General features: G+C 42.1%; 1 protein-coding gene across 1 annotated transcript; it reads left to right on the top strand.

Annotated features, from left to right (window-relative positions):
* Nucleotides 1–5358: 5358 nt before the first annotated feature.
* On the top strand, nt 5359–13197 carry BORCS7 (BLOC-1 related complex subunit 7). Its single transcript, XM_033149775.1, has 5 exons — nt 5359–5536; nt 8573–8635; nt 9752–9795; nt 10510–10530; nt 12362–13197. The coding sequence occupies exons 1-5, from the start codon at nt 5387–5389 to the stop codon at nt 12411–12413; spliced, it is 330 nt and encodes a 109-aa protein (XP_033005666.1). The 5' UTR covers nt 5359–5386; the 3' UTR covers nt 12414–13197.
* Nucleotides 13198–13492: the final 295 nt, after the last annotated feature.

Raw genomic sequence — 13492 nt, 5'->3', positions numbered from 1 at the left:
TGGCTCCTGGGGAGTGATAGGTTAACCCATGATGAACCAGGCCTTATTCCGCCACATTCGTCCCACCCCCAAAGTCATTGCATAGGCATAGTTATACATTTTAAACAATGCCGAAGCAATGTATTGGAGCTTAATCAAAACCAACAACATAGTATTTCCCTTTTGTACACAACTTCTAAGTTGCAACATAACTTAACAAATAATTTACCTTTTCCTGTATCTTATTTCCACCATAACAACTAATTTGGCACTTATACACATTTCTAATTTGGAATAACATTTGCTATCACTCTAAAGTGTCCGTCCCAGGAAACCTCGAGCTTCCGCTGTCGTCTGGGCCTCAACACCAGGACTTGGTCACCAGGTTGGAAATTCCGATCTCTGGCGTGTGCGTTGTACCATCTTTTCTGACGTTGTTGCGCTCTTTTTACATTACAGGATGATAGTTCCTTGAGCTCCTGTAAATCACTTTGTAGTTCCAGAAGATAGGTTGAGATGTCAGCACTCTCAACGGGTTCCTTTTCAGTCCAGGCAGACTTTCCCATTCCGGGCCAATAAAACCATGCTTTTATTCTGTCTCTGGTTTTATTACTGCCTAGATGAACATCAATGGGTGAATCACGTGCCAACTGTAAAACTTGTAGTTGCTATTTCCGGGGCAAAACCAACTTTTTTTCATTTTCCATTTGGCTGCACCTTTTCTCCTTTTGGCTATTTTCATTTTCCACTTGGCTGCACCTTTTCTCCTTTTGGCTATTTTCATTTTCCACTTGGCTGCACCTTTTCTCCTTTTGGCTATTCTATGACGTCTCCCTTCTATTGCGGTAAACAGGCAGGGATTCTCTAAAGTCACTTCAGTGTCAGGACCCTGCACCTTATCCCACAAGTCTCTCAGAGGTTCATCCTCCTTCTGTTCTACTAAAAACTGGGTGCTAGATTCCTGTGCATTCGGTAGCATGATCAGTACTTCTTCTCCCACAGGCTCTATGGGTGGTGCATTAATGGCAGGGTTTGAACCCACAAGGGCTTTTGGTTTCGCTCTTGTGATAGTGTGTATTTGGTGTCTCCATTTAGCTAGGTCGTTGCCTATCAGGACAGGAACCTCCAGATCATCCCAAATACCCACTGTCCACTTGCCATTAAAATCTTGATACTGAATATTTACTTCCGCTACCTGCACCTCAAACTCCGGTCCCCATATACCTTTTATGCTGTAAGATTGGTTTGGGAGATATTGTTCCTTAGGAATACAACTAGATCTCATCAGAGTAACTTCCGATTCAGAGTCCTGTAGTCCCACTAACTCTTGTCCATTTACTCTGACAGTCTCCAAAAATTCCTTATTAACCTCTTCCTCAGATCTCCAGACCTGCATAACTTTTGCAGAAGCCTCTGTTTGACTATACGTTGGCTCCTGGACTGGTGTCTGCGGAAGGTTTTTAATATCCGTCTGAAGTAACAGTTTAACTGGCTTCGCAACAGCAGCTGCAGTTTGTGCTTTGACCACTAGAGGACATTTAGCTCGTATGTGATCTTCACTTTCACAAAAGAAACACGTAATTTTCTTTTGAGGTGGCTTATCAGACCCGGATTGTCTGACAGGATTGGGTTCTTGTCTTTCCTTTCCTTCCCCAGCTTGCCACAGTTTATTTTTCTGTGAAGGCGTAAAGAATGTGACTTCATTACTATCTTGGCTCTGAGATAATTTTGCTCTTAGCCGTATCTCCTCCAGCCTCAGTCTTCCCAACTGCACTTCTCTCTCCATAGCAAATCTCTCCCGTTCTGCCTCAACCTTGGCTAATTGTATTCTTCCAGATTGCATTCTCTCCTCAGCAGCTATCTTAGCCTTTTCTGCCTCAACCTTGGCCAATTGCATTCTTTCCTCAGCAGCTATCTTAGCCTTTTCCTCCTCATCCTTGGTCAATTGCATTCTTTCCTCAGCAGCTATCTTAGCCTTTTCCTCCTCAACCTTGGTCAATTGCATTCTTTCCTCAGCAGCTATCTTAGTCTGCTCCTTTTCTGCCTCAACCTTGGCTATTTCTAATTTGAGTTTCATTAACTCCAGTTCGGAACTCGGATCTTCCCTTGCCTCAGATCCTTCTGTTCTCTCATCTCCCCTAGCCTCTTTAGCTTTCCTCAAATGTGCCATTTTCCTGACTGGAAAATCTTATCAAAATCACACAAAACTTGGCGTGTGGGCTTTGTATTCGAATCGCGACGCTGCCACCAATAAATGTGAGGAATCCCACTCCCTCCCCTTTTCGATCCTTCCCCAACCGTGACTCTCCCTAAGTTTCACTGTCCACTAGGATGAATCCTTCAGTGGTTATATGGGAGTGTCTCTGGGGTACCTCAGTGCTTTACGTTCGAAACAACTCTTGCCACCTTTGGGATCTCCCGCCCTGGGTTCCCCAACTACTGCAGCTTGCCTTCCCTTTTTGGCAACTGCGTGGCACCTTTGGCTTCCCTGCCCAGTCCTCTGTATGCCAGGAAAATAAGCCACCCGTTCCCTCTATCACAGGAAACCCTTAGTGCTTTTCCCCTCAGCCACACCTCTTGAGGCACTGACGCACTGCCACAGTCAGCGAACGTTTAAGCACTTTAAACTTTATTAAGGTAACTTGAAAACATGGATGTCTTGAGTTAATACTGGTACAAATCTTCTTATATAATTCAGCTCAGTTATAATCTTTCCAGCATCCCGTTAGCAATGGTAATGACCTTTCCTCCCATTCCCCAAAGCCTAACCTCGCAGTTTCTCTTTCTAAACCTCCACACCCAACTGCCAAACCCCCAACTGCCTTTCCAGGTTGTTCCCCCTCCTTTTAGAATGCCAAGTAGCTCCGCCTCCCAGGGAACACCTACCTAACATGGGAGTGATAGGTTAACCCATGATGAACCAGGCCTTATTCCGCCACATGGGTCATGGAAAGAAGTGAAGGTGGGAAGATTCCACTGTGCAGATAAAACTTATTGTGCTAGCAGAATTCTTGGTTAACACTTCAGTCTTAGTGTTGGCTGCCCTTACACAAAATCCACCTACAAAAAGTTAGTCCATTTCTACCAGGTGTGCAGTGAAATTAATAACCCATTCACAAATGCTACTTTTTTAGTTTGGAAAACTTATGCCAGAAGTCCTGCTCCAGCTATCTCCCTCCCTTATAATTCCATCATTACAACACCCTCTCCTTTATTACCCTCAGAAAAGGGAGCAGTGCAGGGAGTGGGATAAACATGGGATTATGGATATATAGTGGATTTATATAGCAGACCTAAGCAATTGCATGAATAAATGTTACTAACTTGAAGGACATAAAACTAAACTGGTATAAAGTCCATCAGATCTAACACATTGTCTCCTGTGCAACAGTTCAAGAACAGGCTAGATCAGTGGTCTTAAACTGGTCCAGACCTGAGAATGACCTCTGGGCCCTTATCTGCAACCTTGGACCCACTTGCACGTTTTCACTTTTGATTTATAAATAGTGCTAATAATGCACATTATTAATCCTTAGCTGGTAATTCACATAGTGTTGCTTTAGCATTACTACTAAATGAACACATGTGATTTTCACACTTCAACTTAGCCAAAAGGTCAAGAAGCGATAGAAAGGCTCAGTCACAATTTCAGTGGGACTTCTGAGCATTTTTGTTCTTCCAGATTTCCTTCCAGGGACGGGTGATATTAGAAAAAACTAATTTCCACTAATTCCCTGAAATATACTTGGAGTCAAGTGTGAATTTCATGCTCTTTATTCAGCTCATAGAAGTGAGGAATGCAGTTCCCCCAAAACGTTTGCTTTATATACACTATTTACACAATGGGCCCCACGTGATTGGCTAATTCCAGGATACTCCTGTATGCCAATCGGGTTGCGGATTCACTTCCACCTGGAGCTGGATTGGGTGGCTCCTGCGGACCAATCAGACTGCTGCATTCTAGATCCTATTGTTCTAGGACCAATCAGACTGCTGCATTTTTGATCCTATTCAACTCAGTACATAACATTCCCTATGGCCAAACAAGCTGGCTGTTTGTTTTGTGGGTCACCTTAGTTGAGAATCCTTGATCGCAAAGATAGGTAGCTCCAAATAGCAGCTCATAGATGGTAGTTTCACTTGCCAGTTCTGGATATTCTTCACTAACGCAAATCTAAGACTTTGGCAATGTTAGTTGCTGAAATTTCACTTCCAAGATTGTGTCACAGGAGAGCTCAATGAATTGTTTCTGCAATTCATACCTTGTGGCACCTTAAAGACTAACACATTTTTAAAAATGGTATAAGCTTTCAAGCACTTTACTTCATTGGATCATCTGATGAAGTGGACAATGGTCCATGAAAGCTTATGCAATTATAAATTTGTGAGTCTTTAAGATGGCACAAAATATCTTCCCCTTGAGACCAGCTTTCTATGACATCCCCATCTCCAGATGTCAGGGTCCATTTTTGACAGTTGTGAACACTGCCATCCCTTGGGGGTCACTATTTCTTGATACTTCTCAAGGTGACAGCTGAGGGACGCTGCCTTCTGAAGTAATGACAAGATCAAACCTGAATGTTCTGAGACCCCAGATAAGTTATGCAATTGGATACTGCTATGGTTAAGGCCAGTATTCTCCTTACAGGGAGTTTTTATATGCAGGCAAAGACAAAAGTGTTGTTTCCCACTATGAAATGCTACAGCCCATTCTTTCACCTCAGTGTTCTACCACCTCCATTCACTACACTTTTAGCTGACAATTATTAATATTTTCATACAGTGTCATGTCTGCACTTGGCATTTTACAAAGAATGAGCAGAAAGGTCCCTGCCCCAAGGAGCTTAAAACAGTAGTTCTTGAAGGGTGTGGCACGCCACACAGGTGTAATTGTGGGTGTCTCTCTCTCGTGTTTCTGCTTTGGTGTTTTTAATTTGATTAATCATTTGTTTTTTATTGGCTGGGATTGTGAATCTGTTTTCTATTTTCATTTATATCTGAGTATCTTGGTTGAGGTGTGTGTGCGTGTGTGCGCGTGTGTGTGCAAATAATCACTTTGTGTGAAGATGTACATAGCAGTCAACTTTTCCCTTTTTTTAAGGGAAATTCCCTTATTCCGAATAGGATTCCTCGCAAGAAAAGGGAAAAATTGACAGCCATGGTGAAGAAGCGGTGATACTGAGAAATAAATAATAATGGGAAAGGGCATGTCCCCATTACTTCTTAATGTCTGACTGTGTGTGGTTACGACAGACTGAGCACACAGCATCCGTAAGGTCGTGGTCTGGACCTTCTGGGAGAGCGGCTTAGCCGGCTCTCTTTTTCAACTGGTTTGCCCTTTCTCGCTCGCCGTCGTTGCGTCCTTCACGTGGGAGATGGGCTTGTTCGGGCGGGTAACGTTATCAAGATGGCGGCACCCCCAGCCGCGAGCGCTGTGGACGTTCAGGCTCGATTCGGGCACTCGGTGAAGGGACTGTTGACCGAGAAGGTGACCAGCTGTGGCACGGATGTCATCGCCCTCACCAAACAGGTGCTGAAGGGTTCGCGGAGCGCCGAGGTGAGAGAGACTACGAGGCCCAGAAAGCACTGCGCTGGGGCAAAACTTTAGACCGGCGGCAGGGGAGCGCAATGCATGGTGGGATTTGTATTCTCTGTGGGATGCCGGCTGCTTTGGAACTGCTCCAGCTTCTTATCTCTTTAAGAGGGATGTAGTGCCCTAGGCATGGGGGGTGGGTGGGTTTGGGCAGCAGCTGAGTAGTGCTTTCCGTTGTACTCCTTGTTCTGGTTTTAAAAACGGGTGTCAAAACGGGGATTTAAAGTCAAAAGTTCTCAGTTAGCACACTTGCTGTTTCCACCTCCTTTTAAAATCCCGCAGTAGTTCTCTCCCACTAGGCTGCCATCATAAAATACTGTGCTGCGCACTGTTCTGACTGGCAAATGATTGGGAATAGAATCCTGGTCTGCTTTTCTGCTTTGCCTCATGCGAACATAAGAGAAGCCTGCAGGATTGGGCCAGCATCTTTTTCTCACAGTATCTTGCCAGATGCCTGTGGGAAGTCCCCAAGCTAGACCTGAGAACAACAGCCTTCTGCCCACCTGTGATTCCCAGCAGCTGACAATCTCCAAGTTGAGAAGGGGGTGGGGGTAGGGATTTGATACAAGTTGTTTGCATTTGCTTTTGAAAATGACAAAAAGCCCTGTTGTTTCTGCCTGGGAGAGAGGAAGTATTTTCACAGTAGTCACTTAGGCTTTACAGCAACATAGGTACAATAAATTAGCACTAGATATTCTTTTCATTTATAACCTCTGGAATTCATAGAATCGTAGGAAGGGATCCAGAGGGTCATCTAGACCCACCCCCTACAATGCAGCATCAAAATCCAGAAATGGAGTAACCTTAATCCAGGGCATTGCAGGGATAATAGCTAGGCACTAAATTTAGCACCTGTAGTTTCCAGATGCACTCTGTTTAAGCCACATGAACAGCATAAGGAAGTTGACATGGGAGTGGAGGTGTGAGAAGATGGGTTTATTTGGGTTTCTGCTCAGTGGGTCTTTTATTATAGCTCTATCCAGTTGGTTTTAAGTAATGCTGCACATTTCAGAATGTAATAGCACCCAGGTTCATATGCTGACAAAATTCACAATGAACTGAACAGGCTCCATGGCAACTACTTCCGTGGCCAGAACTGTTTATCACCTACAGAATGTGCAAAATCTTGGTTCAGAACTGTAAGTAATGCTCAGTTTTGCTGAGCATTGCTCCAGCCCAAGAGGCAAAATAGTGTATCCAAGTGTTCTGTTGGCAATTGGGCCTTGTGACTAACATAGAGCTAGGAGACAAAGCAGAACATTTCCTGACAGGAAGGCTTCCTTTAGATGGGAGGATGAATGTAGTTCCTGACATCATATGAGAAAGTTTTTAAAAAGCACCCAGACATTCATATTCTATGTATCTGTATTTAATATTTTCTACTCTCAAATCAATGAAGCCTAAGGTCATGTAAATGCAAGTGTTCATGTTCACTTCCTGTGATCTTCCAGTGCCTACTGTTTCTGTTGCTTTCTTGTCCTTGACTCCCTGCACTGTTGAAATTTAGATTGCGTATGTTACTATGTAAAGCACCGTGTCCACTGATATGTTTTATAAATAATAATCATTTGTTTATCATAACAGAGTATTGTGTTTGCCTGCTCCCTAACCGAAATCCAAAATTTTGATAATGTTAGTTGCTGAAATTGCACTTCCAGGATTGTGTCACAAGAGCGCTGAAGAAATTGTTTCTACAACTCATGTCTTAATTCCAGTGACTGTTGTGCCCACAATGAATAGTGATAGCATCCACTATATACCTTCACACTAATTTTGGGGTGCCGGTAAATAAGCACTGACTCATTCAGTTTATTGTTCTATATGTGCATAACATCTCCTTTGATAGAAGCAACATTTACTGATTGAACTTCCTAAAAAAAATCCACCAGTTGGAAAATTGTCAATGGAATGTTCTAATTAACATCTCAATCAGAGTTTCAGCATTTTAATGCCTTTTTAACAGTCAAAAATTGTAAAATTTATTCCCTATATTGAGGTATTACATTCAAGTGGCTGAACACATCTGCAAGATACGTTGGCTTTAAAAGCAACGAGTTGTCAAATAAAGAAGCATATGGAGTGGGTTGGTTTAGAAGTACTTTCTATTTAATTTTTCACTGTGTAGCAACATAGTATGCTCCCATACAGAAAACATTAAAATTCCTTCACTCATGAGACTAAGGTATAATAAAGGTTAGCCTCTCCATGCAAGGCCCTTTCCACCTGGCCTAGGGGGCGAGGCCCAGACTCACCAACCCTACTGAAGAGGCTCTTCATGAGGCCAGAGGAACATTGCCTGGCTATTGTTTTATTGATTTAATATGCTGTAAACTGCTTTGAGATTTTTTTATTAAAATTATAAAGCGGTATCATAAATAAACAAATACCCTTCCAGAGAACTCCTTGCAGAACACAAGGAGGCGGATGCAGCACTCAGAGCAAATCTGTTGCCCCTCCCAAAGTGCCACTTGAGGCAACAGCCTCAGACCTTGTGGGGGGTGGGGCGGACTATATTTTGAAGGGGGGGGGAAATGAACGTTCCTATGCCCCCCAAATAATAAGAGATGCATTTTAAATAAAAGGACACATTCTACTCATGTAAAAACACGCTGATTCCCGGACTGTCTGTGGGCCAGATTTAGAAGGCGATTGGGCCAGATCTGGCCCCCGGGCCTTAGTTTGCCTATCCATGCTTTGGAGTATTAATTATTTAGCTTACTTGAAACCTTGTGTAAAAAAAAAAACACCAAAAGAAAAAAGAATTCCAAACTCATGGCAGCTGACTGCATTTCACTCTTCCATGAGTTTGGGCCCAAATAATTTTTTTTAACCCTCTGTTTGTTAAGCCTGCAATAATTCTTACATTTAGATTGCTTAAATGCTATTGAAGTAGTAAGCTATGAGCAGAATTGCCACCTTTGAGAACCAGTGGAATGCTGTATCACTGGCACCTAAGAACAGGAAACTTGTGTATCTTACTGTGGCATTCATGTCTTTCAGTTCTTAGGACAAGCTGCCAGAAACATGGTGATGCAAGAGGATGCCATTCTGCACTCAGAAGATGTAAGAAATACTTGAGCTACATAAGTGGGGACTTTGTCAGATAACTAGGTCCTTCTCTGTGAACTGCAAGACTTGCAAAAAAGAGGAGGTGACTCGTAAAGTGCAGGGTTAGGAATTGAAAGGTGTTTGTTTCCCCCCATTCCTAAACACGATCTGGACTTCACTCCAGAAACACTATAGGCTACCTGCCTTTACAATTTTCAAATAGTCTACATTAGTGTTTATGTGTTTATCAGAATAGCCTTGACATTAGTATTCATGGTCAGATTTAAGGAAAATTAAACAGTCATTGGCTTATTGTTACCTATACCATGAACATTACCAGCTTTGAGCTAGACAGAAAAAAATCATTCATCTCTAGTTGTTCATCTTTGAAATATGGGACTGTGGACATTGCTACATAAGGTTGGCTTATATATCTGTGCATCCCCTGCCCCAATAATTCCAGTCTTGTGCCTTCATGATTTATGTTGGAATTTCAGTAAGTAATAATTCTTAAGCAGTATTGGCAGTCTACAGACTTTGAGGTGAGCCAGTCTGTGTGGCAACGGAGCTTGCTCAGCTTCTGTGGCTAAGAGGGGAACTCTGCTTCCTATGAAACTTAACCAAAACTAGAAAATGAGATTACATTTTCCCATAATTTATACAGTTGCTGATGATGAACTTTAGGCCATGGCTGGTGGCAGATGGTGTGGTTGGTTACAGATGGTATGTGAGCTGTATGTTGACCAGCCCAAGCCTGGTAGATTTTTATTTTTTATTTTAATCAAGCTTGCCAATTAGGAATCTTGCTTGTTGCTCTCAGGATTAGAATTCCAAAATTACTGAATTGAATATGAAACCCAGTATTAAATAAAATTAAAAGGGAAGCTCCCAAATGAGCTCTAGGAGGGTGTGTCATGATCAGAACTGAAAAATTTGGGAGAATGTATGAAGTAGCTGGGTATAGAGCTGGAAAAATAAAATTGTTAAATGAAGTTAATTTCAAAAGCTTTGAGATCATTCAGAACAACAGATACTCTAGGCTAGGAGAGTGTAACATAAAATGCCATGAGTAATGATTGAGAATCATAGTGGGGGGGAAATCTATCGTATTTAATATTGTCTCCTTTGCAGAGTTTAAGGAAAATGGCCATTATAACTACTCATCTGCAGTACCAGTAAGTATATGCATTGCGTACTCTTTATTTGATTGACTAGGACTATTAAAATCTCATCCCGTCTAATGTTTCCAGTGTCCAGGCTGTGATGTAACCAAAACTTCACTTCCCAAACACGAGTGACGTTTCAGCAAGCTTGGGGAAACCCCACGATTTGCAGAAGTAGATTTTTTTTGTGGGGGGTGGAACCCTAAGGAGGGAATCTTCCCAAACATGCTTATTGTCCAGTGAATGCTGTCTGACTGTTGGGAATTGTAGAATGGCACAAAAATTGCTGATATCTTGAACAGCTACACTCCACACTGTATTATTTTGTTACTCTTGTCCTCTACTACCAGCATTGCAAAATAGCTTCTGTTATTAACTACTAAGATAAAATGGCTAAATTGACTCTTAGGTTGTTTTACCTTACACATCTCTGAGAGGCATCTAATGGCCACCATAAAAGGAATCTTCAGAAGTAAGATTTATCTTTTTGCAGCTTTACTTCACAAGCTTCTTTGCAACACTGGTAGCAATTTCAGGATGTCAATTCAGTACTATATATCATGGCAGAGAAGTCGGACAATCTGATACCTCATTCATTTATTTAGCCTCCTGAAATCAGGCCTCCTTTCATCAGTTCAGAATTCAGTTCAACCTGTTTGTGTTCTTAAGCACCTTGCAGCCAATTTCCTTATAATTTATTTTATATTGACATCTTTTCTTTTCTAGGCAAGAAGCTATTCAGAAAAAGTAAGTTTGCTCTGCTTTGAGTGGCTTTTACGCTTCCCCTCAACGCATCCTTTTTGCTACTTTTGCCAGATGTTAGCTCCTTTGTCCTTTTGTTCTGTTCATGTTATTTTGAATCTAAACCAAATAGGTTAGAACTATATAACCTCTGTACAAAACTGTACAAAGCTGGCACACTGCTGGTGCCAAATAAATGTTAAATAATAGTGATATTGCTTGATTTTTAAAGTGTTACGTGGTAAAAACAGGTAAAATGTGTGATGAATTAAATAAATAAATAAATAAATAAATAACCCAGAGCCTTTAATTTATGAACTGCTTCCTATGAAGCATCTTGAAGCAGTTTACAATATAATAAAGGTAAAGGGACCCCTGACAGTTAAGTCCAATCACGAACGACTCTGGGGTTGCAGGGCTCATCTCGCTTTACTGGCTGAGGGAGCCGACATTTGTCCGCAGACAGTTTTTCCGGGTCATGTGGGCAGCATGTCTAAGCGGCTTCCGGTGAAACCAGAGCAGTGCACGGAAATGCCGTTTACCTTCCCGCCACAGCGGTGCCTATTTATCTACTTGCACTTGATGTGCTTTCAAACATCTAGGTTGGCAGGTGATAGGATCGAGCAACGGGAGTTCACCCCGTTGCGGGGATTCGAACCTCCGATCTTCTGATCGGCAAGCCCTAGGCTTAGTGGTTTAGACCACAGCACCACCCACGTCCCTTTTTACAATATAATAAAAGCATATATAAAACAGTTTCATATATAAAAATGGCTTTTAAAAGGTGAGTGGACCGAGAAAGCTATACTCTTTACTGCAGGGGTAGGCAACCTAAGGCCCATGGGCCACCCCCGAACTGAGCTGTCTGCCTGGTGAGTCCCCACGCGCTGCGCTAAACCGGCACAGCACGGCGCGGGAACTCGCTTCCGCGGCGCCGAAAATTGCGTCTGCGCAGATGCCAGAAATGTGTCTGTGCAGATGCAGACGCTGGAAATCGCAGGGGCACACATGATCCAGCCCACGGAGGGAACTCCACTGGAGTGAACCGGCCCAGGCGAGGTAAACCTTGCCGACCCCTGCTTTACTGTTTTGGCTTTTTCCACCATGGTTTCCGTTTCCTGCTCTACTGACCTCCATTTGTGATAGTAAGGCTTACTACTGGTGAGCAGTCCCTGTTTGACACATTGGGACTTATTTCCAAGTAAACACCCACAGGATTGCACTGTAAAGGTTCCTCTCCTAGGTGACATCCTGATCACTCAAGCTCAGATTCATTTTGCCAGTGAGCCTCATGCTTATGGCTTTCGGTTTAAATTGTCCCCATTTACACCTCACTTCTTCCTTGCCCTCATTTCTCAGTCAGAAAGATGTGCAGTCCAATCCTAGCCATGTTTAGTTGGAAGTAGGTCAGGACTCACTCCAGGGTAAGTATCTAGAATGTTGGATCTTTAGCTACTTGGGTTGTTGATGCAACTGAATTGAGTCCTGGGTGTAAACTGGTTTTGTTAGGTAAAAATTATAAACAAACATTTCTATTTTTTTAAGCTGCTGCAAGAACCGTTTGGGTCAGTCAGTGGGGTATTAAATATTAATCTTAAAAATGGAAGCATCTCTTCCCTTCTTGTTGACGTAGGGTGTCCTCTTCTTTCAATCTCTAAAGGATATTTTGGAAGGGGCGATTAGTGGACTAAATCAGCAGATACCACCCCATTTTATCCTGACAACCCTGGTCCATCTTTATATTGCAGAAGCAGCTCAGACTGGCCCATTTACAGTCAATATTTAATATATCCTAATATCCTTGAGTGTCTATTAAAGTCTTCCTTCTCATCTTCAGTGTTGAACAGTCTTCAAATTTGCGCGACCAACTGACTCACCTTCTGAAATGAAGAGAGACTGTTGCACGGTGTTAAAGAGCTGATAGAAACCAATGAGAGAATACATCCCTGAGGACTTATGGAGACCCTTCCTCTGTTCCTTCTTCACCAAATGCACTATGGGACTGATCTCATCCCCAAATAACTTCCCAGTTTGTAATGATGCAAAGTGTACATTGCGCAGTGGATAAGATTCTGACCTGCAAATGGAGGAAACTCTTGGATTTTTTCCATCACCAGTGTTGCAGTTATTAAAAAGCTGGCTATTTTAATGTATCTAATTGCAGACTGCAATCCCATGTGTGCATATTTTTAATGGATTAATTTTTCCAAGGATTTACACTTCTGGAGATCACAAATGAAATATATCTTGTTTTGTTTTAGAGTGCTTTAAAGGATGAAACTCTTCTCTGTTCAGAGCTCAGTCAGATTAATCAGTGGACTGAAATTCTTCATATTTCAGGGCTGAGGAATGCAATCTTATGGTAGTTGGATGAGCACTATAAAGCTGTTTTAAAAAGCTGCATGCAGGTAGTTCCCTGTGTATGGTTATTGTGTGTAGGTTCAACCATCACCTTGTACTGGCATTTTGCATCCCTGAAAATGAAAATCTATCTAGTTTTACTACTTAAGTAATTAAAGAAAGAGTTAGAGGACTGAATTTCCCCTCCTCCCAACTTGGTCTTTGTTTAGTGGGAGCTGAGTGTGCAGAGATGAAATTTGACAGCTTGTTTAGATTTTCTTTAAAAGACTAAGTCAGCCATTCCGCAAATAAATAAATCTGTATACATCATTATATATAGCTGCCAATGGTTTCTAATTTAAGCTGCAATCCTGTGCACATTTATCTGGGAATAGTTCGCACTGAACACATGGAACTTAACTTTTGTATTAATATGCATGGAATTATACTTTAAATTTATTTTCCCTTATTTCTCAATGCAGTTTTAGCATGTACAGACTTAAGGGACCTCTTCCAAACTTTTTCTGCAAAGGAAATATACACACTCAAGTAGTTTCAGCACGTGTGCTGAAACTACTTGAGTGTGTATATTTCCTTTGCAGAAAGAGTTTGGAAGAGGTCCCTTAAG

This window comes from Lacerta agilis, chromosome 5 (genome assembly GCF_009819535.1).
Source record: "Lacerta agilis isolate rLacAgi1 chromosome 5, rLacAgi1.pri, whole genome shotgun sequence".
Taxonomy (NCBI): Eukaryota; Metazoa; Chordata; class Lepidosauria; order Squamata; family Lacertidae; genus Lacerta; species Lacerta agilis.
Note: the sequence above shows the minus strand (reverse complement) of the source record. Positions and strands in the feature narration are given on the sequence as shown.